The sequence below is a fragment of the Aulostomus chinensis genome, chromosome 19 (genome assembly GCF_037954235.1).
Source record: "Aulostomus chinensis isolate RoL2024-O1b breed Wild chromosome 19, RoL_Achi_v1.0, whole genome shotgun sequence".
NCBI lineage: Eukaryota > Metazoa > Chordata > Actinopteri > Syngnathiformes > Aulostomidae > Aulostomus > Aulostomus chinensis.
The window spans coordinates 18,908,013-18,926,209 of NC_141338.1; the positions used below are offsets into that span (position 1 = coordinate 18,908,013).

Consider the following 18,197-nt stretch of genomic DNA (forward strand, 5'->3'; position numbering starts at 1 on the left):
ACAATTCGTGATACGAATGGAATCGTTGTTAAAATGACTCGTTACACCCCGAGCATGTTTAGCTCTGTGAAAGTGGCTGGCTGGTGATCCTTGGCTCAAACCATTCTCTGCTGCTTCTTTTGAGCTAAACACTTTGATAAAGCAATTCAGTCTTGAAAGACAATGAACCATACCGCAGAACCTGGTGGGCCGTCGGCTCCTCTTTCTCCAGGAATTCCTTGGACACCCTGGAAAAGCAACAGAGGAAGGAATACAAGATGTGCTGAGAAAGAGTGGAAGAGGATTTAGGCAGAATAAGGCAAATGAGAGAATTGCAAAACTGAAATGTGCAATGATTTTGGGTTTTTTCCCCCTCCATTTCAAATCATTCCATCCTCCTTTCCAGTCTGAAGGTGTGAGCGGACTTGGACATTCAATTCAGGATAGGCTACAATGTCTCTCCTTTCCTTATCGAAGTTTTGAAGAACGACCTTGCACCTTCCTGGTCTGCAATTCATTTTTCCCTCCTCCTCTCTGTCATATTGCTGACTGTGCTCTTGGTGCACAACCACCCTTTCTATAATTCTGCCACATTGATAAGTGCTATCAGACACCAACAAGCGTTTGTTTGCATGGGAATATAATTAGTGCAGTATATTCTATGACCTTGAGACAGCGCAGACTGCGGGTGCAAGTTAAGAGCAGCTCATGGTGCTGTCAGCAGCTGCCCTTGTTTGGGGAGTCAGCCCTGTGTTTTCTGGGGCTGTTTGGACCCCCGGTGTCCGTTGAAGAGACTCCAATCAACATCAGTGCATCAGCAGATTAATGGCCAGCGTGAAACAAAATGAAGTCTACACTTGTACAGCTTTAACAGGCAGGTAGAATGTTAATGTTGCATTTTGTAGTGTTTGTGATGTTGGCCTGCGTTTGAACCTATGAATTCCGTCATCGTTTATTCCTCCCCTCGCTGTATTGTTGCTGTTTAATAGAGCAAAATGTTACAGACAGTGAGCCAAACTAGGAGAATGATGTCATCAAATGAGTGTTGAGGTCATTCTGGGATTAGCGGTCTTACCGTTAGTCCTCTACTGCCCACACTGCCAGGTGCACCCGAGGGACCCTGAGAGTGAGATGGAGAATGTCATCATTCTCAGCAGCAGAGCGACGTAGTATTCAGTATCATTTTAATAAAGTATGCATAAAGATAATCATTGAATTTCCATCCTATCAGGTCATTCAGTTTCTTAATCATTACAACTTTTTAACATTTGTTTCATTGCACACAAATAACAAATGATCAATTAATTAGCTCATTATTCTCAATTCTTATTGACTATAAAATGAGAAGTTCCCACAGGCTTGATGACATATAGCACTCCAAAATTTAACAAGCCCGACCAAAAGTGTCCCTGAAAAATGAATTAAATTAGCAATGTAGCAATACAAAAAATAATGACTAATTGCTGCGGAAATGCCTAATTTAATCGAGGATAAATACCAACATCTACTGAAACAAAGTCCTAAAAATCAGATCAAGTCTGCTTAGTGAAGGAGGAATACCATGATGTTGTAGAATTGAAACATGCAGCAGCCCACCAGTGTTACTGTACAAAGACTGCCTCCTGCTGTCTGAACCAGCAATTACAACACAAGAAGGACAGATGTCAGCTGTCACCCTTTTGACAAATTCCAGTGCAGTGCAGTGCAGTGCAGTGCAGTGCAGTGCAGTGCAGTGCGCTCCAAAGCAGTGTACCATCCTCTACCCTCTAAGAGGTAGAACTGGAGCTACGACCGCTGGCTACTACATTAGTTCACATGATTATCTTTTAAAAAGCACCAGAATAGTCGATGATAGTAGAAGACACACACAAAAAAAACCCACAAAGCATTTACAGATGATGGGATTGAATATGATAGAGAACGGGAACCTGTGTACCAGGCTTTCCTTCTGCTCCCTCAGGTCCAGGTGGCCCCAGCAAACCCTGGAAGGAACCAATCAAGTGTGCACACACACAGACAGGCAGGCAGGCACACACAGGCACACACAGACACACACAAAGGTTCAGCTCCTGTTGTGTGCAACATAGAAAGATGACTGTCTGCAGGTCAGTGTATTTGCTCCAAAGAGAACTTTAATCTCAGAGGTGAAAGCAGCACCTGGAGACAATCTGAGCCATTAAATCTAATTATTGAGACACTAACTAAAAGAAAAAAAAGCAAAGGTGCCTCCCCCCTCCCACGCGTGCGCACACACACACACACACACACACACACACAGGAACACAAAAACAAATACTATGAAAAATAAAATGGAATACCTATCATCTATGTATATTTTGTACCTCCTGGTACAAATACGGAAATACACAACAAAGCCTACAGTCCAACTGATTTTTGTCATAATTTTGTCATGTGACCGTGACTATCAGCCGTGGCTTCCCAGATACGCTGAGGAATGCAGGATTATATGTTGTTTTAGAGTTTTATTTGGGGGAAATGTGAATTGAATTATGTAGGATGGGTTCATTGAGTGATTCTTATTGTGTTTGTAATGGTGGTGTTCTTAGCTACAGGGAGAATCAATGCTGAGGTGAGTTTACCGAAGGGCCCGGTTGGCCAGTGTGGCCCCTCTGCCCTGGACGACCCTGGAGAGAGACACGCCAAAGCATTTTAGCCAAACAAAATACGTCAGTGCTCTGATGTACTTTTGTGATATTCCTCTCCTGACATAATGGTGTATGTATTTTGTTATCTTGAAATAGCAAAACCCAAGAAATTTGTCAGGAAAAAGGAAATATAATAACAAAAAAGAGCTTGTTTATAAATGTTTCTTTTTTTTGGACATGAATATCTAAAACTCCTCTACGCTTCTGTAGCAGCAGGATGATAAACTAAAGAGTTAATCACCAGCACTAGTGTCCTACCTTGTTCCCTCTGGGTCCTGGTTTGCCGGTCCGTCCATCTGGTCCCCTGTTTCCCTTCAGTGAGGTTCAGATATGAGTGAGTGAGGCTGAAGATGAATGTCCTCTACAAAAGCAGCTTCATGTGTGTTTTATGATTTTATCTCTTGTTATCAATATAATACAAATAAATACACACACACACACACACACATATATAATACAATAAAATGATCACCTGGTTGGGTTCCTGTTGAAAATGCATCATGTTTGAAAGATCTAAATTTACCTAAGGGATATTTCTGACTCTTTGGCTAATGAATATAGACAAACATTCCCTAGTCTGTCAGGTGGAGAGCTTCCACTGCTGGAATCATGACGCACTGTGAATGTAATAGCATGGGTTTAATCTTCTAAGAAATCGTGTTTTCTGGGTAAATGTTCACAAAAAGTGTTAAATGGACACCCAGGAGGTCAGAGACGGCTGTCAGGCTCCGTAATGGAACGTTACATTCGGACCAACAACATATGAAGTCATGTGACATTCCTGAGTGATGGGTCACCACTGACCTTTAATCCGCTGCTGCCCTGTTTTCCCAGAGGACCAGTTTCCCCATTTGTGCCCTGTGTGACAAAAAATAATATCAGTTGAGCTCGTCCAGTTCCTCACCCTCCTCAGACAAGTTCTCGTTAAAACTCTCGTGCTGCAAAAAAAGTCAACATAAAGAAGCAATATCCTTGTAATGGCTTAATAATCTATCAGTAAAGTGAAAAGTAGCACGTTAGAAAATGTGTCACTGTTTTCTTCTGAATAGTGAATCTTAACAGGAATGTGCTCATAAAAAAAAAAAAAAAAAATGCTCATTTTACCTCAGTGCCTTTAGGGCCAGGGCGGCCCCTGGTTCCAAGGAACCCAGGGAGGCCGGTGGGGCCCCTCTCTCCCTGAGGACCTCTAATACCGGCTGCCCCCTGAGTACCCTGTGATAAAAACACAAGGACGTCTTACACCAGGAATCAGCACAGATGTCAGTCAGAATTACACATCATGTTGAGGGAGGGTCCAGTTGTTGAGGGGTGTAACTATGAAACCAAATCAAATGGATAAGTGAAGTGTGTTGTGCCTAAAACCAGAGTTGACTCTCTTAACTAGGCCAGATCACTAAGGTAACTAGTGCTGCCAGCCTCGCCTGCTCCTGACCAGATTATCTTCAGTTTGGGTAACTGAAAACGATGCTCCATCAGGTAGACACTTAAGACCTGTAACATCAGCAGTTCTCTGCCAGTTTCCCTCATTCTTCGTTATTCCGCGCCATGTCACAGGCAGCATGTGGCTGGTCTGTTCCCTGCATGAGAAGAGTCAACTGAGCCGCCAAACACCTCTTTTTTGTGCAAGTGAAGAAGAGAGTATTGGCCACCGTGGTGATACTACCATCTCTTATCGGGGCTTTGGGTTTTGTTGACCCAGTTCAGACAAAGGAAGCCTGGTTTTGCATGATCAGGATGTGACCTCTGCCAGCGCAGACATCATCGTGTGCATTCAGACCACAGCCGGCCTTTTTCCTCTTTGGTTTTTCAAAGGTTGTAAACAGACATGGTACCACTTGTCAACGTGTGAGACCTGTTGCCAAGTGCAGCTGCTCACATCTCACCTCAAATGTCAACTTGAACTGGACAGCTTAAATCATTGCATTAAGAACTAGATTTGACCAGCGCAGTTTGACACTGAATGTGTTTGGATCTCCATGCTCTGACATTCTCTTGGTTCAGTGGTAGTTAACAGGAAGTAGCAGGCCCCTACTTTGTCGCCTTTAGGTCCTGGATCGCCCCTGTCTCCATCTGGTCCTCTCTTACCCTGTGGAGCAGAACACAGGGAGGGGCTTATATAGTAATGCTTCAATGTAAATAAATTTGTTTTCTCTTCCATCACCACCTACCGTCACCCCGGTGAAACCCATGGGACCCCGTTTCCCTGGTGCACCCTGGAAGTAAAGATAAATGGCTTATGAATGATGTCATCATTTATTAGGGATCATTTCTTAACTTGAATTACCTTGGAGTACATATGTAAATGAGGCCATTATTTGTGTTATTATGCATTTACTCTATTGGTTTTCTTCATTGTCACTTGTAGGACCCCTGTGACGACTGTATAGGGCCCATCCAGAGGAATGAAAAGCTGCAGCCATCTTGGAATATTTTCCCTCCCTTGAATTCATTCTGTAAGTTTCTCTGCGGAAATATTAAATCCACCTGACGCTGGCAAGTCAACGAAGAGATCAGGGATGAGAAAACTTCCATTAACAAGATGTTGTTGTTTTTTAATGAGTATTACTGTATCGTCTAAGATCTAGCCCCCATCAGAGCTGCTCAGCACATCTGATTAGCTCAGACAGAACAACTTTATTGTCACTGACACGTGCAATGAAACTCTAACAAGTAGAATATACGTGAGCTATGTACATCTTAGTGTTTAAATCCCGTGTCCATCAACTATCACATCCCTAGACAAGCACACATCACACAGGTCAACACACCCGCAGACACTTTCCCTTTTATTTGGGGGGGGGGGGGGTCCCGGTAGCTTTATCAATGAACCAATACCATTCCAAATAAAGTTAAATACAAATGGCGATAGGAGGAGTTTATCAGATTCCTCCTTTGCAGAGTAAAACTGCTTCAGTACAACAAGGCACCAGGAACATTGATGCTGCTTGCCCCAGCTACTGAACAGGACAGGTTTAAAAAAAAAAAAAAAGAGAGAGAGGGAAGACATCTTGATGATAGCCAGCTGACCTCAGCTGAACCACATGTAATTGGAATTTTTTCCTTAAATTTAACGGATCTGACCTGGAATCTCATGACTTCATCCTCAGTCTGTGCGACGACCTTCCACCGTGTTTAGTGAAAATTACCCCGACGGTTTTGAAGTAAAACAGGATAACCACCATGTTTTACTGTAAACTGACTTTTGAGAGCACAGGGTGAGAAAATGGCTATTGCATTGGGGAAAACTAGCTGTGACAGGACCTTGAAGGTCAGAAAAACCTTCAGACAGGCTCCTCTGTCTTGCACTGTGTTTCTGTCTCTCCTTATCATCTCTCCCTCCATCTGGGTGTGCTAGGACTTGCAGATTTACCCTTGCTGTTCTCAGATATTAACATTCAGACATTCCAAGAGCACGAATAGCGGAGAAAAATCCTTACTTCAGCCCCTCCTAACTCAGCTCGTATTAAGTCTTAATTAAGTGTCTCTGAGTATCATGTTATGTCCCAAAAGGGACACTACAACCAGTAGAGTGCGCTGTAAGACTTGAGTGCTGTGTCCTGTCAGTGTGAGGCGAAGCTGCTCTGCTGACAAACGTCACAGGGCCAGTTACAAAACCTTGTGGAACACTCAAATATCAAAAGCAAACATCCCATATTCTGCTCATATATTACATGTGTGTCTGCATGTATGTGATGTAACAGCCAGCAGAATATCTGCATCCAACTCACCGCGGGCCCCTCAAAGCCGGGCTCCCCCCGCACACCCATGGCCCCCACAGGCCCCTGTAGGAAAACAATGATAAGATACTGTATATTTTCCTCATAGAAGGCCAGACTTTCCATGTTGATCTATCACTGTGAACTTGTAGTCATGCACGTATCGGTTGAGCTGCACTGATAGAACCTAAACCCTAGGCTGGTTACAGATATTAAAGAGACAAAACAGATGCAGACATGCCTCAACCCCAATGTTCACTACTAGTTTACACTCTAGTGGTCAGTCAGGACACTTCACACACATGTTCTAAGACTTAAAACACAAGATGGGACAACTGTCCTCTTATACTGACAAGTTAATATTTCTATGCAGTGTGAAATATGAGCCACGCTGTGCAAGTTCTTCATATTTTGCCTTAGGAAAAAAAAACAAAAAAAACAAAAAACAAAAACAGAGTTAACTTTATAGGAAAAAACTTACTGGATCTCCTTTAGACCCAGCAACACCCATCAGTCCAGGAAGTCCCTGTCAAGATGAAGAATGACTTAATCTCCAACTTAGTAAGTAAATCACGTAGAGCCACAAACGGTTCACGACAGTCTTACCTTAAAGGGAGCAATTTGATATTCAAAATGATTCCCAGCATTAATTTCTCAAAACAGTTTTGACTTTAAGTTGCATGAAAGTGATTCCTCACCTAATCTTATTTAACTCACCCCTAGACGGCTTGAATTAAAGAGGAGGGCTTTTTCCAGTGCATGACCTCTAAAATAATAGCCACCTAGATGTTGCTGGAAGCTAATAGAGGCAGAAAATTAACAACAGTCAAACTAAACAAAACCTTCGTTTACGCTCCTGAAAGCACCGTCGTTTGCTGTTGCTCATCTTAAGTCTCAATGAGTGTTCAGCAATAAGTACGCAGTTAGACCTCACATAAGATGTGTTTTCTGACATCTAGATATCTAAAAGTGAGCATTTGATAAGGTTTTGGGTGAAGTAGCGCTGTAATGTGAGTAAATATAATTATTGTCACAAATTTTGAGGTCTGCATTAAAGCCGGACAAACATACGTTCTGTTACGATGTCCTCACAAGGGCCCAAAACTTGTACGTTAACAGTGAGTGGTTGAGGAGTTGGGACTGACTACAACAGCTGTGCACAGCGGAGACTGTTGGACTTTACCTGCAGAAATCACAGTTACCACGGAGAAAGCAGGTGCTCTCACTGAGATTTGTGAGCAATAAATGCACCACTGATTTTCAATGACAGAGGGGAGACGAAGGGCTTCAGACGCCATGGCAGCAGCAAGCAGCATGAACCCAGCAGCAGTGAGATGAAGTTAGGCAGAGTTTAACGTGATGCAAATTAGCATTAGCGCCGCTGAAACAGGAACAGCTGAACCACTGAGAGCTGCTTCCTGTCTTATTGGCAATAAAAGAGAAACTGATAATGCCGGTCTCCGTTTTCCAGGAGCTGTATGATACATGATTGTCACGGTTTGTGTGCTGTGTCATAAACACACACACACACACACAAAAAGACATGGAGGAGGTGTGTGTATTCTTTGTGGGCGTGGGGAGGACAACACAAAATCAATACACACTTGGTCGGTGTAATTGCTTCAGGGCTTGTAGTTACGCAACATTAAGGGTGTGTATTTTTAACATCTCTGTCAAATTCATGGCTTTCCAAACATTCCAATAAACTTGATATGCGATGCAAAACATGAGCGTAGCAACAGTCGTTGCAGTGAATAAACAATGTAAGCCACCAGCGCAGCCATAACGACCAGATCAGTAGCATGAGACAAGTGAGTGACCGCATGACGGATCTCGATTTTTTTTGAGGCAGGCCTATTTTTCTTTCCTCAGTGCACGATAATGTGTTCTTCCAGGTGTTTAAAATGACACAAGCAGCTTAAAGATCCCAGACCTGCTGTATTTGTGGCCTAAGCGTACTCACTTGGGGTCCTCTGAGTCCTGGAGGTCCAATCTGTCCCTCCAAACCTGGAGGCCCCTAGTTAAACGAAAAGTAGGGTAATTAAAACCAATGTAAACCATCTCTCATTTCATGCGAGTGGAATAACGTCAGCGTAGATACGAGGAAACAACACATGTACCTGTGGGCCTTTACGTCCAACACTTCCAGCAGGGCCCAGGTCCCCCTAAAGGACAAAAAAAAAAAAAAGAGCTAGTTGTGCACCAAGTACCTGAAAACTATGTTGGGACGCCAATGATGCATTCTCTGAAACTTATCATACTGAGTTAATTTGAAATGTATTTATTTAAGTTAGACAAGTCAGTGTGGCTGGTAAAAAGAGCCACTCCACCATAACCTCCTCCAACGTGTGACAGAAGGGTCAACATTTAAATGTTAGTCATCGTGCTGAAACACAATTTATAAAAGAATTACCCTTGAGCCATTAACTCCTTGAGCACCAACCCTCCCTGTAACACCCGGTGCACCCTATGAGACACACAGACACACACTCAAATATTGTTCATCACGAACAGCTCGACCTTTTATCGTGTCATCCGTCTGTCCACTCACCGTCAGCCCTGGCAAACCTGGGGGTCCGTCCAGCCCATTTTCTCCCTAGCAACAAGTAAGTACATAAGAGCATGAACGATGCGTTGTCCTACACGTCCTCTCTTTCCAGCACTACATTTTACTCGTGATGAGTAAAACTGAAGAATTTTACATGCAATATAAAATAATCAGGCAGCAACCGCTCACCTGTCATTTTACATTAAATAGATCAAAGGTGGTCAATTGGCAAAGCTGCAAAAAATGGAAAATAAGTATAAAACATCCAAGACTTCAGCGTGGGAGTTGCGTGTCCCCGCTAAGATGTAGCTACCTCAGACAACTGTTGAGAAATGGACAGCCACTGTTGTCCAAATTACATCACTCTGGCTTCAGAACATATAAATGAGACGAGTTATACAGTTTGGAGCGGGGCGTCATAAAAATGGAGGCGTTGATTTATTCTGTTGACAGAAGTTCCATTTTTGTTGAGCTCATGCAAATGTCAACATTGTAGGGTTCTGTTGACCAGAATTATTAAAGTATGTGGTGCAAAGAAAAAAAAAAAAAACATCATTATTCCCCCCAAAAAAAAGAAAAAAGGAAAAAAAAATAGAAAGCACAACGTCTCCATCACTCACATCAGATCCACGCAGCCCCTCTGGACCGTAGCCACCTCGGGTCCCTTGAGGCCCCTGCAAGGTTCAAATTGTATTACTGTCAGTTTCATAAGTAAATGTGATTAAAATCCAGAGAAAACACTTTACTCAAAGTGAGGATTAACAAAAAGAGATTATCTGGCTTGTGCTGCTACAACTAGGCAAACTTTCTGACTTGTTGCCAAGAAGAATCAAAGTAAATCTGAGAATAAGCTGAAGAGAAAGAGAAGTCACTGGTGGGAGTTCAAAGACAGAGTGATTAGGGATTAAAACGGACTCCAAACTGCTTGTCTTGCTTTCACAGAGGCTGATTGTTGCTTTTGTACCTCTTATTTTACACCAGTTGGATGTGTCAGGAATGTCTAACACAAAGCTGTTACCATCAGTCTTTTTATTCTGAATTCTTGTCCTGGAGATCACAGATGATTTTTTAATGAATGAGCTGCTTTGTATCCGACTAAAAACTCGGCTGAAAGTCCTGGTTTATTGTCCCCGTCGTAGTTAACTTTGCTGAAGATGTATTAATACACGTGACTGCAGTAATGTACTGAGAAAGGGGTGCAGGAATGAGTCCTAAAACCTGTAAACAAACTAGCACGGATGAATGCCTGGTGCCCTCATCTCCGGGGTTTTCTGTTAAATGCTTGAAGAGTGTAGTCAACAGCGTAAAATACATCAGGAATTACAGCGCTCGTTACAGTTCAATTCCATTTATGCGTCTTAAAAGCGGCGGTTGCTATCAAGTGGCTAAACCTGTAGCAGGTATTAAATGTCACCATGGTGAAAACAGCCGAAGTGAGGTGCAGTGCTGGTGAGGTCATGAGTCCATCACCAGAAGTAGCATGCTCATTATCTGTCTTCCTAGGTTGTTTTGGATCGATTCTGCTGCTGCGTTCACGTGAATGTTCCACTTGATCACAGTCGATGTTGAGCTGCTTTAAGTGATTTCAGGGCTGGCGTGTTTACAACTTTACTGCCCACACTCAACAGTTTGAAGACAGCCTTGTTCAACCCACATTCCAGCTGATACTATGAAGGAACCCATCGTTCTTTGGTGACTTTTGACATTTTCTTGAAAAAAAAAAAAAGCAGCCCAAAACACCGCATTTGGACATATTTGGTTGTCCATGGACAGGAAGGGGATGAACAGTTTCAGTCTGAAAGTAACTGAAGCAGTCAGAGAAATATAATGATGACACAGGAGTATAAAGTTACATAAAATGGAAATATTCAGGTTCATGTACTCAGCTACATTCCACATCTGATGGGAACCAAACAGATGCTATAATTTGAGAGGACAAGACACTCACCGGTGACCCGGCAGGACCAGGTGGGCCCGGTAACCCAACTGAGCCCTGGAGAAGAAAAACAAAACAAAACACAGTCTTAGATCATTACAACATGAACCAGAGACATCCTGAAGCTTGACCGTTTAGCTTGAACCACGTGTTTGGTTAGAAATTATATCAAACTAAGTGCCAGGGATTATTCATAGTGTTATATATGAGTCCCAAAAAATGAAAAATTCAGCTTATGAGATATTTAATTGGGGTAATAATTAAATTGCACTGAAGAGTACCTTCTCACCAGGTTCACCAGATTCCCCTCTGGGACCCTTGATACCGATGAGACCCTGTGGAGGAAACATAATGATCATCTGCAGTGTACCAGAGTTCCTTTCTTGTCCTGTAACGGAGGGGAATTCAGTAACACGGGACGTGCACCTTGAGCTGGGTGTTCTGCAGGTTTCACCACATTGCATCTTAAAGCTACAGCACACCTCGCTTAATGAGCACTCCCAGTGCTCATTAAGCTCATCACCACCACGAGGATGCACACTGAGCATGCTCAATGGACAGCATGCGCACTGCAGACTTATGAATGCGGATAAATCATTGTAATCATGTGACTTCTGTAGAATGAAACATTGTAAGACCAAATGAATGAATTGAATTCCAGCAGTGAAACAAGTCACTTCAGGGGGGGGGTCGCGTGATCCGCAAAATAATTTCCCCACTATTTTGCAGCTGCAACACCAGCCACAGCAGAGCCCGAACATGTTCTGCGGCGGTTCCCCAAACATGGTGGACAGGTGTAGCATGGGCCGAGGAGGAATCCCATAAATGCTGGGGTACATCTGTATAAAAGAGTGGAAATTGCATTCATGTTTTTATGAGGGTTTGGCTGATGTCGCTCCGACAAGGTATACCCTCTGTAAAAGCCCTTGGGTTTCTCATGAAATGAGCAAAGAAAGTACATTGCATTTCAGATTATTGAGATTTTCTGGGCCTTGGCTGTGGCTCATGACCCAATCACCTAATAGCATAATGACATACATTTCAGTGCTAATTTTCGGTCATTTTATATACTTACATGTGTCATATTTTTCCTGTGAGAAAGTGCTTGTGCAGCTGTTGTGTGTGCAGAGTTCAAACATTGAAGAATTTAAGTATCAGTGAGATTAAGGGGCTTGTTTTGAAGACAATTTAGCTTTTTTTTTTTTCTTGAAATCTTGAGTAAATCCACAGCAAAGACAAAGAATCAGCCACTGCCAACAGTTCAATCCACTCCCATTCATTGCGCTAAGCTGATTTAGCGGTTAGCTTGCCTTCATCTCCCTAATGCACCAACAGAGGAGAAAAGAGTATCTCTCTTCTTGTCTTGTTCAAAAGAGAACTAATGGAAGATGGTCTTTTTTTTTCGAAAATAGAAACAAGGCATACAAGATATAAGTGTTTTTGCCCCCACCCCCCCATCCAAAAAAATACTTTCTATTCATTTCAGCTTTCTTAAAACAAACAAATGGAGATTTTATACTGGTGATGGCAGCATAAAACATAAATGGGGGCAAAACCTTGTTACCCTGCGCTGTCCATCGTGAGTCACCATCCCTCTCCTCAGCTGGAGACACTTCACCGACACATTCAAGCAGCTCTGAATAACAATAACGGCTAATTGCTAAGTTACGAATGTCGGCATAAATATGCGTGCTGTGTGTCAGAGGAACTTGACCTGTTTGCGCCATCATTCCACAAACAATAAATCTAACGTTTAAATGCAGTGGTTAGCTCTGCCCCACAAAGGGAGCAGTGATATTTTACTCCTCACCTCATCACCTTTTTCCCCTTTAGACCCTCGTTCACCTCTGTAGCCCCACGGGCCCTGAAGACAAAGAACGACACAAGATATACAAGCAAAATTTATTAGCTTCATGGGCTCAATTCATGAGTGCTTTTCTACCTTTATGATACTCTTAGTGCTTTACAATGCTGCCTCCTACAAACACACACACACAAACGCACACGCACTATTTGCAGCTCCACTGCTGTCCATACGGTGTTCTGAGTGTTGTTTTACAGTCTACTAATAGAAAAAGTGCCCACCTGTGACCCAGGAACACCAGGTGGCCCAGGCTGACCATCGTCTCCATTCTCTCCATCTCTCCCCGGAGCCCCAGCTCGTCCTGGAGGGCCCCAGGGACCCTGCTCACCCTTTCAGACAACATAAATTATTAGACGGGGCTGTTGACAATAATCAAGTTCAGTCTTCGGCTGTCACTGAGCTGACAAACATGAAACAAAATACCTGAAAACAAACAGAAATGAAGTGAAGTGAAATCACAACAGCATGCAGCCTCAGCGGGCTTCACAAAGGGAAAGTTACATCATACTGTAAATTATAACTCCACACGGAGGAGCCGTTCATCACCCAGACAAGGCATCACCTGAATAACAACATTCTGACTGGGAGACTGTGGTGTGCTATAACTCTGCCAGCAGACAGGTGGAAAACACGGGCAGATTCACAGTGAATGGAGAAACCAGCTGTGAAGCACTTGGACAACCTTCGATTTCAGCTGCAGAGGATGATGTATGCATGTGATACACACAAACACACACACACACACACACACACACGATGGTACAATGAATGAGGGCTTTTTTATTTAACCAGCGTTACAGCTCACACCTTCGCACACACCTGCAGATTACTTTAATTAGGGATTATTAAATTATCATGATTAAATGTCATAAAATACAGGGAAAAGCCCATTGTGAAGTTTTGTATTTGTTATTTCATCTGACAAGCAAAAACCAGAGGATATTCCATTCATCGTGCCAGTAACAGGGGACTAGCAGTTTCTCTTGACCCCATAAATGAAGTCTCCACCAAAGGCTTTTTTGACATGACTCCTTAAATCTGCAAGCATTGTCTGTTTGTGGCCACTCACCAACAAGAGCTGAAGCGAAGTTTAATAAATGAATGTAATTGTGATTGCAGGCTCATTTTTTCTGATTTATATGCTTCCCCTTACTCCCTCTGAGATTTGTCTTGTGAACACCTGGAGCCATCAGAAGTCCAGGTTTGGATGCACGTACACAGCGTTTGCAAAACTTGTCAAATAAAGTAAAGCACCCACAGGTGAAGATTGGTTACTTTTTGTGAAGTGGAAATTTCACGAGTCGGGAAGCCAGAGTCATGAATGGAGAACGGAGCATTCGCAGACTCTCATTGGGATTCTAGCTGTGCTGTTCTGAAGATATTGCAGGTTCTGAAGACTCTTGCTTCAATGAGAAGTGCACTGCAGGAGTACAGCCTTTAAAAGAGAAAGGTGTGCACAAGCTTTTCAACATCTGACAGAGCGAATAAGAGGACAGGTTTTACCAAAGCTACCAGGGTGGTAGAAGGACGACTTGCACAGATGCCTAATATGTGCCACAAAGGTCAAATGAGGGTCCAGGCTTCAAAACTGGTTGGTGACAAAAGGTGAGAGGGGAATATCCTGGCCAGAGAAGGTAATGGAAGTGATGGGGAAGACTGGACGTGGTGTGGGGTGCCAACTCAAATTTGGGAGCTGTTTAGTTATAAGAAGTTATGTGTCACCCAGACGTTTATCTCCTCTTGGAAGGTGAGTGGGGATGATGACGATGATGATGATGACGATGATGATGGCAGGGCTGCAGAGGGGTTGGGTCTTCTTTTTAGGTATAGTTGCATTTCAGCAGCGTTTCAGTGGAATGATATTCCATGCCAACTGATAACCCGGCTAAGGGGGACTTAGAAAGTGTTAAGGGATTGGGCCGAGGACTGAACCTTGAGGGACACCGTATGGTGCGTCTGGCTGTGTCTTTAAGTCTCAGCACTGCTTTCATTCATGTAAACTATGCATCTCTGCCACATGGACTCCAAACTGATCAAGCGCAATGTACTGTTGTTAGAGAGCATTTCTAACTATGCTAACTTCCAATGGTGGTTGGAGGAATTTTGAAACGTTTTCTTTGACTCAAAAAAAAAAAAAAAAAAACAAAAAAAAACTAGACTTCAGAAATCTTGCAACGCCTCTGCATAATGAAAAGCACAAAAATACATTAAACTTCTTTTGGTAATAGAAATAATTCAATTGCTTATTGCACGAGAGTTATATCAGAGGGAGGGCCCAAAACACTGTACGCACAAAATCTGCCCAGCGTGGTACTGCTAAACCTATTCAACACTGCACCAAAACCTCGTCTTTAAACAGCTTATGGGCTACTCATTGCACAGAAGTAGCTGAAAATATGCTCTAATACTATAATAATACTCATGGCGGTTTCATCACTGACAGGAGCACTCACCCACAAGTGCTACATTGTTATTCAGTCTCCTCTCTGATAACATTTATGAAGTCAGGGCATTCTGAGACAAAAAACTGACCGAGAAGTGCAACTGGATTATAAAATGATAGTGTTCTTACCATCTCGCCTGGCATCCCTGGTCGCCCTCGTTCCCCTGGATCACCAGGGGGCCCCTGATAGGACAGATCAGGAAAACAATGAATTCCGAATCAACGTAGAGAGAGTTTCAAACGTGTGTGGAAGGAGTTTAATCATTTGTGATCGTGACTGTGAATAGAGTCCAACTCTAACCTGTATCCCAGTTCTGCCCATTTCTCCAGGTGGTCCAGCAGGGCCTTCTTTGCTCTGCAAGCTCACAAAGAAGAAACCAGCTTGGATCAACAGGAAAATGAATACATTAAAACAAAGATGATCAATTGTCTGCTCATACTTACAGGCCAACCAGCACGGAGTAACTGGTAGAAACTGCTTTGCTGCGAGATGAAAAGCAACAAAGTGGAGAGTTTAAGACATGATGATACTTATAAAATCAGTCTACACCTCATCATCTATACAGAGTAACTCCATCATGTTTAAAGGATGTTGCATGAACAAATCACCTGCTTGAGGGCCACTAAAAGACCTTAAAATCTCCAATTCTTTTTCCAATAGTGGAGGTGCAGTTCTCCATCATGCTGACATGCTGGTGGGTGTATTCTACAGCACACAGCTGGAGCCACTGCACACAGATTAACAGCTGATGATGGATCAGCAGCTTGCACGCACTCCAACAGCAGGGACAAAGGATTTACAGTCTTGTGGGTCTAGGTGAGGTGAGGTGTGTCTTTTGGGTAACTCACAACACATACACATGTGTTGTATGGAGACTCCAACTCCAAGAACACCCAGGGCAGAACGCCAACTTGTGCATGACAGAACCTCTGATGCCAGCATGTCAGCCTTTGATAATGGTCATAAATGTCACTAACATCTAGTTCAGCGAGAAAATGGTAAGGAAGCATGTCATGACAGTTAAATATATAATATATAGTTTGCATTCAATGGATACAAACATTTAAACTCCAGTGAAATATTCAGTGTTTCCTGTTTGATGTGACTACCACACGCTTCCTCTGTCACATGCTGAGTCATTGGCCCCGAATATTCATATGTAACGTATGAGGATCACGTTGCCCCCCCCCGACAGGTCACCCAATTGACCACAAGGGGTGCCAGTGTGGTGATCTGGACACATAACTTCATCTGGTTCCCTACAAGGAAACATGGCCAAATTGTCCAAATCCACAGACACCCATCAAACCTAGAGGCAACCCAGGAAACCGAACCTGCAGCCCTCAAGTTGGCAGGTAACTCAATAGACCGCTGGACAAGCTAGCACTGAGCACATCTTGCTATAGGATTGACAAGACTGCTTCTCCAGCCTAGATGGTGGGCTGCTGAAGCAGCAGGAGTCTCATCGCCGGCTACTTTTATGACGGTACTTGTTGTCAATGGCTGTTTTACATAGTTTTCCTGCAGTGAGTATCGGTTGGAAGATGCCCACCCTCATACTTTGCACGTGTGACTGTTATAATGTTGTGATCACAAGACGACGGCTGTACAGCAAAAACAAAGTGGGCGCATGACATCATCCCTCGCCATTAACCGTCAGTGTTGTTTCATTGATCAGTTCGAAGTGTAATCCGCGCCGGTTCCAGCAGTCTGGTATTGGGCCTATCATCTAAAACTACACTGAACCAACGCTCCATTTGTCTGAGTCGACCATTTCACCTCATCACGTCTAATATGTCTATCATCGTACCTGGAAGGCAGCCCACTCCTCAGCAGTGTTCTTCCACAGGTAGAGGGTTGGTAAACCTGGTGGTCCGGGAGGTCCTGGCTCGCCCTTTCTTCCAGGACTCCCCTCAGGGCCGATGTTACCCTGGGGGAGGTTACGCAAGACAAATCAATTGACATGGAACACTTGGTATCACAGAGCAGCTCTGTTTTTACATTAGGACGCCTTATCATAAAAGTGATTTCATGCTGCAGTGGTACTCCAGGATAAATAATGGATGGGAGTTTATATGTGAAATTGAGTTTTAAAACATTTAGAGGCCCTGGGTGCTTTTTCAAAGCTGCAGAGAACAGAGGTGCAGTAAATCCTGAATGCTCAAGTGGACAAACTTAGTATATCATCATAGGCTGTATGCCATAAACAAGCTCCTCTTACCTTATCACCTTTGAACCCAGGCAGGCCCTGCTCACCACGACAGCCCTGTGGAAAAGGGTAACAATTCAAGCAACATAGGAACACAGTTGATCCAGTAATTGACATAAATGCCCAGGTGTTGGAGGTGCTCAGTGGTATATTAGCCCTACTGTAAGCTAATTAGCAAGGTAACAGTTTTTTTGCATGTATTAAAACAATGTTCACAGCACATCAGGAACAAGAGTCAACCACAACAGCCCTACAAACTGGTAAAGGTTTTTGAAGTAATGCTGAGGATTTTCTGTCTTTTTGTTTTAAAACTGTGTCACCAGAAGTAGAGTGACACGCAGCTACCCTGGTCACACTCACCCCTCACCACACCCTCAAAGGCGTGTTCACACCAAACGCGACGCGAGTTTTTCGCGCTATGAGTTTACATGTAAAGTCCACGTAGAGAGGCGATTAGCCGCGGATTCGCGTGTACACTCGCCGGGCCACGCCAATGACGCCAGAGAGCCTATCAGCTTTGACACTGCCCTGGCGTCAGTGGAGTCGCGTCAACGGTCCTGGGGCCGGTAGTTGGTGTCCATCCGTGATCTCCTGGCACCGATCCTTGCCGGAACTGGGCCCTCCTCAGCCTGAAGTACCGCTGGAAACGTCCAGGCGCAGTTCCCCGGGAAAGCTGTGACATTCACCCAGCTGTGTGCTCCTCCGGATCATGCCATGGGTCCAGATACGGCGGCGTTTGGTTTTCCGCTGTGTCTGGGACTTCCACAACAGGGAGAGGCCAACAACGGTTGTTCCTTCAGCCATGGTTGATGATGGAAAGAAATGGCGGGAATAA

The 18,197-nt window shown here is 43.7% G+C and overlaps 1 protein-coding gene across 2 annotated transcripts in view; it reads right to left on the reverse strand.

Annotated features, from left to right (window-relative positions):
* LOC147244290 (uncharacterized) overlaps positions 1-18,197 on the reverse strand; it is a 120,695-nt gene that overhangs the window by 32,767 nt on the left and 69,731 nt on the right. For both annotated transcript variants that reach the window (XM_086186781.1, XM_086186782.1), the window contains 25 exons: positions 17,375-17,419; positions 16,964-17,083; positions 15,597-15,635; positions 15,454-15,507; positions 15,282-15,335; positions 12,931-13,038; positions 12,656-12,709; positions 11,127-11,180; positions 10,858-10,902; positions 9,530-9,583; positions 8,913-8,957; positions 8,775-8,828; positions 8,482-8,526; positions 8,325-8,378; positions 6,843-6,887; positions 6,374-6,427; positions 4,814-4,858; positions 4,678-4,731; positions 3,750-3,857; positions 3,450-3,503; positions 2,904-2,957; positions 2,580-2,624; positions 1,908-1,961; positions 1,055-1,099; positions 174-227 (listed from right to left, as the gene is read on the reverse strand). In XM_086186781.1, coding sequence (XP_086042907.1) covers positions 174-227; positions 1,055-1,099; positions 1,908-1,961; positions 2,580-2,624; positions 2,904-2,957; positions 3,450-3,503; positions 3,750-3,857; positions 4,678-4,731; positions 4,814-4,858; positions 6,374-6,427; positions 6,843-6,887; positions 8,325-8,378; positions 8,482-8,526; positions 8,775-8,828; positions 8,913-8,957; positions 9,530-9,583; positions 10,858-10,902; positions 11,127-11,180; positions 12,656-12,709; positions 12,931-13,038; positions 15,282-15,335; positions 15,454-15,507; positions 15,597-15,635; positions 16,964-17,083; positions 17,375-17,419 — 1,437 coding nt within the window. The remainder of the gene's footprint in view (positions 1-173; positions 228-1,054; positions 1,100-1,907; positions 1,962-2,579; positions 2,625-2,903; positions 2,958-3,449; positions 3,504-3,749; positions 3,858-4,677; positions 4,732-4,813; positions 4,859-6,373; positions 6,428-6,842; positions 6,888-8,324; positions 8,379-8,481; positions 8,527-8,774; positions 8,829-8,912; positions 8,958-9,529; positions 9,584-10,857; positions 10,903-11,126; positions 11,181-12,655; positions 12,710-12,930; positions 13,039-15,281; positions 15,336-15,453; positions 15,508-15,596; positions 15,636-16,963; positions 17,084-17,374; positions 17,420-18,197) is intronic.